The sequence below is a fragment of the Coenobita brevimanus genome, chromosome 66 (assembly GCF_032717465.1).
Source record: "Coenobita brevimanus isolate Jiangsu-jjx chromosome 66, ASM3271746v2, whole genome shotgun sequence".
NCBI classification, from domain to species: domain Eukaryota; kingdom Metazoa; phylum Arthropoda; class Malacostraca; order Decapoda; family Coenobitidae; genus Coenobita; species Coenobita brevimanus.
In genome coordinates, this window is record NC_137019.1 from 22980533 (window position 1) to 22990857 (window position 10325).

Sequence of the window (10325 nt, forward strand, 5' to 3'; positions counted from 1 at the left end):
TTTCTTAAATGTTTGGATTTAGTGGCCTAGTCCCAAGTCCCTGCACTCCTAATGGGGCAATAAAGGACTCATTTCATGGGGAAACGGTTAAAAAATAAATCTACCTGCATACAACAAAACTCACGGGCGACTCTCCAGTAAATCGCTTCTAAGCAAACTTGTGCAGGCCACATGTGTGAGCAGACCGTGGGAGCGTGTTGTGAGAGTGGCTGTGTAGGTGGGCATGACGTGACTACCCTACACCAACACCCACACCCACACTCACCCCAGCCCGTGTCTCTTCTCAGACGTGTAACTCGGACCCATGCGAGTACGAGGAGCGGGAGGTGTTGTGTGTGATGCCGGGCGGGGGCTGTGACCCACTCTCCCGCCCTCCTGACAAGCGCCAGTGTGGCAACATCACCTGTGGCGTCTGGGAAGTTGACACATGGTCACAGGTAAGTACAGATACAGTTGTCTCCTTACTTCTCTTCCTCTTCTATATTCTTTTCTCTCCCTCTCCATCATTCTTCGTCCTTCAGTTTCTTTTCTTCCTCCATCCCTCCGTCAACGTTACGTGTCTTCTGTGTGTGTGTGTGTGTGTGTGTGTGTGTGTGTGTGTGTGTGTGTGTGTGTGTGTGTGTGTGTGCGTGTGTGTGTGATCCTTCTCCTTCCATCTTTTTATATCCATTTCTGTCCATTCCTTCTTTTCCTCCGCCATTATGATAGATCTTCAATTTCCTTCTCTCCTTCTCGCTTTCTTCTCATTCTCTGTTCATACCCTTATTTTCACTTGAAATCCTCTTCCCCTCCTTCACTATAAAATGCCTCCACTTTCTCTCTCTCTCCTATCAGTGTTCGGCCGACTGTGGTGAGGGTGTGCAGTTCCGACGCGTGTCTTGTGTTGGCGGCCTGGCATGCCGTGAGAGGGATGAACCCAGGAGTATCCAGGAGTGTGTCGGGGACTGTGTGGAAGAAGAGGAGACGGTTTTGGAGTTGGATGACGTGCTCCTGGGTGAACCTAATGTCACCTCCACAACTACCACTGCTGCTACCACTACCATTTCCACAACTACCACTGCTGTTACCACCACCACCCCCACATTTACCACTGCTGCTACCACCACCACTTCCACAACTATCACCCCTGCTACCACCACTGCTACTACTATCACCATTAATGCTGCCACTACCACCACTTTTGCGACTACTGTTGCTCCTTTCTTACCGACTACTACTGTCACAACTGCGAATGCTTCTGTTGTTACTACTACTAATACTGAAGTTCCAAGCGCTGGTACAGAGACTAGTCATAAAACTATTAATACCACTGATATGTCATTTTCTACCGAGGCTCCTGATACAGTCACATCCACTGAAGTAAGTCCCGTGTTATATACCAGCCCCATAACTCCGACCACCATCGACAGCATCACCACCATAGGAACCTCTCCTTCCATCACCACTACTACAAATCCCTCAGCGCAAGTTTCCTCTTCTGTTGCACCCTCCTCAGTTCCTACCACCAAGCTTGATCCTGCCACCACCCCACTCACCACTTCACCACCATCTGACATCATCACGAGTACTCAAGCCACGAATCTTGACACCTCATCCTCCACTCAGGTTTCCACATCCACCACCACCAGTTCCACCACATCGCCTCCTACCATTAACTCTCCCACAGCATCGACAGTGGAGACCATGGATACCAAAACTCTGCCTACGCCAAGTGAAACTACGTTAATAACGCCTACAAATATACCAGAGGAACTTCCAATTGTCGGGTCTGAAACAAGCACAACAATATCCTCTCCAGCATCTACGGAGCCCTATGACCAGCGTATTTTCGACACGACGATGGAGACGACGTTGGACTCGCCGACACCGACTCCACTAACCATCGACTTCTCTGACGTCACCGCTGCAAAGGAGAGTGAGGCTGCTGATGAGGAAGCTGAAATACTGAACAGCACAAAAACTCCAGCCGAGGATCAGGGAACAGAGGGTCAGAGTGGAGTTGACGAAAGCACGAAGGAGGAGACGACGGAAGGTGTTACTGACATCTTAGATAGCAGCGGGGAGGAGGCTGATGAAAATCTGTCAGCTAAGAACAGGACGACAGTAGATACGCCTGTGTCGAAATCTTTGCATGTTCCTCATACTCCAGATACCGGAAATGATGTTGATATCTCCAACCCTACTGACAAAAAAGGAAAACCTAAAAAGGAGGCAGTTTCCACTAAGTCCTTGGAGAATGACCAAGAAGTTTCCTCAGCTGCTATGCCTGAAGAAGAAGAAAAGAATACGAAGAAAATGACGTCACCTGAAATGGGAGAAAGTGTGAACAGTGCAAAGGCTGATAAGCGTAAGGACACAAAAGCCACTGAATTAGAAATTGACGAACCTGAAGAAACCAGTGAAACAGAGGACAGTGCTAAATCAGAGCAGCCCACTTGGCTTGAAAAGCTGTTTGGCGGAGAAAACAGCGAGGAAGAGAAGGAGGAAAAGTCAGCTGAGACCAAAATTCTTCCCGATCTGGAAAGCCCGACGGAGGAACGGCCCGAGGGAGTGGTGGTGGACAAAATCGACGTTGAGGGGTACCAGGTGATCGAGGTGGTGGAGCTGCCGCCGAAGGGGAAGAAGAAGAAACCGAGGAAGAAGGTCCTGCTGCACACTGGGGCCGAGGCTGTGGACGTGGTGAGCCAGCTGGCGGAGATGCAGGAGGAGAAGAGACTGGCCACACCCACACCCACCAGCCAGTACACACTAGACCACCAGTGGAACGTCACTCAGTGGTCACAGGTTAGCAACACACACACACACACACACACACACACACACACACACACAGGTACTGAATTTCTTTTACTGAGTGTCTCCCACGAAATGTGTGCTAAGCATCTTAGACTAAATTTGAACAAAAAATGCCTGGTATATCAACTTCAGTCTATTTCTCATCTGTTCCGGAGTGATAACAGTCTGCTAAAAATTGGTCTATCAGATAGTCAGAAAAAAAGCTCCGTATCAGCGGGGAGCTGGAGTCGAGTATAATATGTTTTACTCAAGGAAATCTCATGCTTATCCTGTTAATTTTTACCAGACACCCAGTACTTGTATATTACAGTAGCACACACTGATCCCAGGTCAGGAAAAGATACTTGCACTTACCCTACCTATATCTATACATTTATGTAATTTCTGTAAGCCTTAACACAATAAAGTTGGAATATTAATGCAACAACCACCTAGTGATGCTTGATACAGTATTACTGATTTTTGTTTGTAAAATAACAGCAAGAAACCATTTGAGACCGAAGGTATATTTCCGCTTTTGTTCTTGTCGTCTCCTGACGATTTTATTCATCATTTGATAGACGTTTCGAACAGGAGGAGTTAGGTTTAGACTTAGTAAAACCCGCCAGCACACGAAGCCTTTCCTAAGTTGAACAAAATCGTGTGGTAGCAGCAAGAACAAACTAGGTAGGATATCGTCAGCAGTCAGTGGTTTAAGAGTGTCCTTGATGCTGTGTAAGATGTGTGTGGTGTGCCCTGACAGTGCAGCGCTGAATGTGGCGGAGGAGAGCAGGAGCGGAGTGCACAATGCGTGGAGCAGATCACCGGAGCGCCAGTCCTCCCTAACCTCTGCCCTCAACCCCGCCCTCACACCCTCCAACAATGCAACATGGTCAGTAACAAGTACTATTCCATAGCAATTTTCTCTTTACCATGTTTTCCAACTCTTTCGTAACCAGTCTGCTTTTGTGTTTGTCTGACCTTTGGCCTGTTTAGGTGGCGACGTGCTCTGAGCTCTCCCGAGCCCTCATTAAAATGACGCCTGCCCGACGATTCTTCAAAAGCTTGTGCTCGAAGGAGTTTATAAGAGACTTCATGGTGACAGAGGATGGTGAATATGAGTTTTTTGGTCTGTGAGTTAACAAGAAGGCTTAGTTTAGAAATTAGGAATAATAGTGAGGCAATTGACGCGTTAAGTGATAAGTTGAAAGGCTGGGAGAATGAGGCTGGAATGGTGAGTCCTTGGGAAGTGTACGTAGAGGACGTAGCGGAAGTGTTACAAAATAGGTTGAGACTAGGCTAGATGCACTGATGGCTTCCAACCAGTCAAGGGAGGGTGCAAGGCTAAGGTAAATAAAATTAGCAACAGTGTACCTTTACACTATTAAGAATAGGTTTCCAGTACAGGATGACCCTAGCCTCATACTTGTCGGGGATTCGTTGATTAGACATCAGGGGAATACTGACCGATTTCTCTCACAGTGTTTTCACAAAGAAAATAGCCTATGTATTGTCATCCCACTATCGATTTTGCAAGGACCAGAAAATGATAAATTGCAATCAACAAATGACAGGACGCGAAGTGTTAAATTATCTTCAGAAAATCGAACCAAATAAATCTACTGGCCCAGATCAGTGATCGGCTCGCATACTTCGCGAATGTTACAGACAGTTAACCTTGCCTATAACTAAAAAGGTTCAGTAAGTCATTAATTGAATGTACGTACAGTACCTAATAAATGGACGCTTGCTAAAATATCATGTGTCTAAAAAAGGGCTATAAAAAACGCGCCACAAATTACTGCCCAGTAAGCCTAGCATCAGTACTGTGCAATATTTTGGGAAAAAATTGTTTGAGATAAAATTACCTTGTTTCTTAATAAGCACAATCTTACAACAGATAATCAACAGGGGTTTCGTAACAACAGATCAAGACTCACAAGTTTGCTTAAATTTTTACCAACATATACGATAACTGAGATGTAAAAATCCCGTCGGATGTCGTCTACCTAGATTTCCAGAAAGCATTTGATAAGGTTTCCCATCTCAGACTACTAGAAAAATTAACAGTCCAAGGCCTCTCTGACAAATCATGTTCATTGATTTGTGATTGGTTAACGAATCGCAAGCAGCGTGTAGTGATAAATGACGAATCAACAAAATAGCTAGAAGTAACAAATGGAATTCATCAAGGGCCAGTTCTGGGACCAGTTCATTTCACTATTTTTATCAATGACCTAAAAAAATGGACTCGTTTCTGCTGTAGCGAAACCTGCAGATGACACGAAGACTGGAGGCAAGGTAATTACGAGAACAGACTCTAAATCTATACAAAACAATCTGCATAAGTTAATAAAATTGCAGATTAATCTTTAATATAGATAAACGTAAGGTAAGGCACTTCGGCGGCTAAAACATTAAATATGAATATCGCAAGTTCGATACTCCACTGTCGAAAGTGAAGGACAAGAAGGATTTGTGAGTTATTATCAGTATCGACCTCAGAAACTTCAGTGTAGCCTATAGCAGATAGGTACCAAGGCATACAAAAAGCTCTGCTTCATCACAAAGACCTTTGATCATAAAACGCCTGATGTAATCTTTTAGCTTTATACGTCATTAGTTAGACCACATCCAGAATACTCTGTGCAGCAGTGATCCCCGTATCTTATTATGGACAAATATTCAACAGAGCTGAACGCAGAGCCCCCCAAAGTATACCATCTCTGCGAAATTTACCCAATGGTAAGAAACTGAATATGTTTTCTCTAAAAAAGCGACGGTTCAAGGCAAATCTAACGCAAGTATTTCAAATCCTTAACAGAATTGGGGATGTTAGCTATGATAATTTGTTCGAAATGCAGCATGATATTGTGACTAGAAATAATGGAATGAAACTCAAAAGCAAGAGATGCATCACTAATATAGAGAAAAAATACTTTAATATTCACACAGTGGATCAGTGGAATAGGCTACCAGCAACAGTGGCTAGTGGAAGAACTAATGACAGGTTTAAAATACGGGTGTACAAATATTCTGAGACTAAAGACTACATCTGAGTTTTGTTTACTTCCAGGTTGAAGTGTGGCCTATGCTGACGACTGTGAGACATTTGCTTAAATAGAAGAACATTCAGGGACTGTGTATGCTCTTTCTCTTACAGATCTTTTGAATAGATCTTACATAGTGCACAGTTGTTCCTCTTCTGCCTATCCTATACAATTTCCATGCTTGTTCTTTCTAACAAACATTTTTTTTTACCTTTTTCCTGGCGGATATACCGGATGATGTGGTGGATGGGGAGAGTCTTCTTCATTTCTATCCTTTTCTCTTACACGTTGGTAAGACTGTTCGGTGTTAGTAGTATCAGCGTTTTTTCTAACAGATAACCCCGTCATGGGCCAACTGGCCTCCGGTTATCGGTACGTCCTGTGTACTTGTATACCCCACGACTTATTATTATTATTATTATTATTATTTTAGTTCCCTTTGAATGTTGTTATACATTTTTTTTTCCTCCTTGCTATTTCTTGGTGGTACGCTGGGTCACCCTCCATTCACTCACTTGATGCGGTGGTGCTTCCAGATGACTCTGCATTGAACTGCAAGTCAAATGGCTTTCTGTAACCCAAGAAACTATTTACTACGTTGAGTGTTAACCGTGTAACCAAATGACTCCTGGCGTTCTAGTGGATTGCATCATGGTTTACATCCGATACATAATGCCACTCACGATAAAATGAGGCTGGTCATCCGTGCCTTAAATGTCGGGACTAAATAGCCTAGACCCGGGCTCCTACGCTATTGACGGAGTAAAAAGGATTGGGTGATAAATATATCATATCCATTTAGGTAACGCAAAACTTTTCTAGGCACTGTGTATTTGTGTGCTATGCATGAATGATTTTTTTTTTCCTTTGTGAAATAAGTAGGCGTTTTCCTGATATTGCAACTGATATAGAAATCTTAGGTATGACAGCTAATTATTTCTTATGTGTCCCTGAATCGTGCCTAGATCTACAAATTGCACCCACATACAAACACAGTATCCTCACAGTCAGCAGTCTTCATTCTTAACCGAACGCTTCACGACACTGAAGAAAAACACACTTCCCTAAATGCTCCTCTTTCTTCCCCGACTCGTGCAGGAGGAGTGCGGCGAGTGGGAGGCTGGTGAGTGGGGTGAATGCTCTGCACAGTGTGGGGTGGGTGAGAGGCAGCGGGTGGTGGAGTGTCCCAGTGGTCTCCGGTGTCCCTCTGCCTCCCGCCCCCCTGAAGTGGAGCCCTGCAACACGGAGCCCTGCGTCCAGTGGGTAGAGGGCCCGTGGAGCCTCTGTACCAAGTGAGCCATTTTCTGTATTCTTTGTTTTTTCCTTTAGTTTCTATTCTTCCTTTTGTTTTGTCGTGGAGCCTCTGTACCACTTGTTTCTCTCTCTCTCTCTCTCTTTCTCTCTCTGAACGTCCATTTAGTTTCTGTTCTCGCTATTTTCCCGTAACCCAGTTCTGCTGCTCATGTGCTTTTATTTTTCTGTTTCTCGCTGTTCTTCTCCTTTAGCTTAGTTTTCCTACGTTTACACTATTATTTCATGTCCCCATTTTGGCATCATTCTTATCCTCTGTATTAACTGGATGAGGGCTTTGTCTGAGCATTAGTCCTCTGTATCCTCTCGTATGTTATTAATATAAACTAAGTCAATGTTAAAGGAACGAAATGGTACAGAACAGAATGTTAGGGTGTGATACGCAAAATAAACTCCTATGGAAGAGGTGCTACGAAGCCTCTTATGCCACTTAGTATCTGGTCGTGTCACTACCTACAACAACTGCCAGTCACAAATTGCCAGTACACAAAAGACTACTACTGGCACAGCTACAACCAACTCAGCTACCCAGTTCCAAGTCATACCTAAAGTAACAACCATAACCAGCGCCATTACTCTTTCAGCCACTTATGTCTCCTCTTTACAACAGATTCGTACCTTTCACAATCGCCACAGCCTCAGTTACTACAACCCATACCTCACCACGACAACCAGTATCACGACTAGCACGGCGTTCGCTGTATTTCCCGGACCCACGAAAAGGAGTAACTAACCTATATGTTAACCAATAACAGGATCAATTAGGATATGGATAGAGAGGGGGCAAAGAACCACGTACACCTCTCCCTCACCCCATGCAGACACTGACTACTACTTAGTACTTTAGTAGTTAGGCGGCGGCACGGCAGGCCCCAAAGTCTAGGGCCTCGACTGGGGATAGCGTGCTGCTGATACCAGATATATCCAGCTGAACAATGATGCGCATTTATTTCTCATTAGTTACCTGTCATTTTTATCCACTGCCTCTAGCAAGGTGAGGCGATAAATGTGTGTGTGTGTGTGTGTGTGTGTGTGTGTGTGTGTGTGTGTGTGTGTGTGTGTGTGTTGCCAAAATATCTAGAAAAGTTGTGGATCAATATTCACCAAACCTTCAGGAACTAACAAATATGTGGAAGTGCAGAAATCTATGACATTTGGTGAGGATATGATTCAAAGACGACCGAATGGCAGTCACCATATATTTTTTAACATACCTTTTGCGAAGCGCGGTGACTGAATTCCGCAGAGTCTTACGAACTGTCACCAAATTTGGTTTGTAGGTAGCTTGTACCTTAGCCAACAACAAATTTTGGCTGGCGATTAGCATTCGGCCCTGGAATGATTTTGTTTGATCATTCTTATGTTTTAGTGACTGGTATTCAGTATTTGTATAATACGTATATTATACTTCTGGAGGCTCTGAACACGATTCACATAAGAGATCTAGTCCTACAGTACGACAATATACGCACGTTGTGACTGAGGGGAACTGGGCTAGCTGGCGCATGATACATAGACAGGACGTAAAATTGGCCTAAAAAGGTCTCCCAAATTACTTTAAAAGAGGTATGATCAGGTAACATCGCCTAGCATGCTGTTAGACACAGAAAAGATTGCTGGAGCCGCTCTAGGGGATGTACTCGTAGTTTGGACCTATTCTCTGTTGGGATACAGTGACTTAAGTGACCCGAGACAATGGTGACACTTTGCTGGCCCCTACCACTGGCAGGGGCCGGCCTACTACAGTTACAGACACATACATCAACATTACAACCACTAAATATGACATTCCGCTACCACTAAGATGGCGACCAGTGTTCTATGCACCTTTACAACCACGACTACAACCACGACCACTACCATCACCACCCCTCGCTCATTTCCCTGTCAGGCCGTGTGGAGGAGGGTACCAGATCCGCCACGTGAAGTGTGTGGATGTGAGGACCGAGGAGCCTGCTAGGACGTGCCCGAAGGAGACCAAGCCCAGCCACAAGATGTCCTGCCACAACCATGACTGTCCCAAGAACAGAAGAGGCGAGGGCAGGCGCGGGGAGACCAGGAGAGGTAGGACCACGGCTACGCGTTAGTTTTTTGTGACCATCTAATTATCCCTGCAGCAGCACCTGGACTTGGGTTACTTAATCTTACCTGCTTAACTTTAGTTATCCCTGGAATATTATGTACCTGTTTTACATTTCTCATCTGGAATACCTGGTGTCTTTCCTAACCTAAATAAAATTTAATGCCCACAGACAGAATAGAATCAGTAACATTCTCTCTCTCTCTCTCTCTCTCTCTCATGAATCATTCCTCCAGAGTCAAATTCACATCACCATTCCGTCACCAGCTCCCCTTTCTGTCTCATATAGTCTTTCATCGTCGTTCTACTGTCTTCCTCATTACCACTTCCTCATTACCACCCCTTGCCTGTGAGCACAGTTTAGTCTTTCATCCTTGTCCTCCGTCTCTCCTACCAGGGCAACAGAAGCAGTGCCGAGACCGACTGGATACAAAGTTGTGCCGGCGCCTGAAGCACATGTGTAGCACTAAGTTCTTCAGGGTTAAGTGCTGCAGGACCTGTCTCAGAAAGGCAGGGTGAGCGGAGGGGTAGGGAAGTGTACATCACCCTATTTCTTGGCCTACCTCATAATTACCTACACAGTCATAGCAAACCACATCAGTTACAGTTATATCCCCTCACTACGACAATAATAAAAACACTTTACATCTATACAGCTGTAATCACTACAGACTTACTGGAAATATCATAACTTATCACCACCAGAAAAATAACAGCTAGTCTTATAACCACAACTACCACGACAACAGGCTTATCACAGTTATCATAACCCCTCACTACAACAATAATAGCAGCTTTCCTGATGACATAACCACAACTGTCAGAACAATCCCTCACCTTTACAGTCCCACACCACCACTCCTCCCATGGTGGGCATATTACAGTTATAATTACAATGAAGTTTCTGTTACTTCAAAGCCATCACATCTACCGTAACCACTACAACAGCTACCATTGTCCTTAATGCTACAACTACAGTACCATAACCAATTACAACCATAACCACAGCTATTAAACTGCAATAATAACTCCTCACGCCAGTCGCATCCACACCCGTCCAACCATCCTTAAGGCGCGCGCGCGCGCGCGCACGCACACACACACACACA

General features: G+C 44.7%; 1 protein-coding gene across 1 annotated transcript in view; it reads left to right on the forward strand.

The window, feature by feature from the left end:
* Positions 1-9735, forward strand: part of LOC145405310 (A disintegrin and metalloproteinase with thrombospondin motifs 6-like) — a 278205-nt gene extending 268470 nt beyond the window's left edge. The window contains exons 18-24 of the mRNA XM_080276730.1: positions 288-437; positions 835-1029; positions 1333-2784; positions 3539-3667; positions 6924-7117; positions 9028-9170; positions 9614-9735. Coding sequence (XP_080132856.1) covers positions 288-437; positions 835-1029; positions 1333-2784; positions 3539-3667; positions 6924-7117; positions 9028-9170; positions 9614-9735 — 2385 coding nt within the window. The remainder of the gene's footprint in view (positions 1-287; positions 438-834; positions 1030-1332; positions 2785-3538; positions 3668-6923; positions 7118-9027; positions 9171-9613) is intronic.
* Positions 9736-10325: the final 590 nt, after the last annotated feature.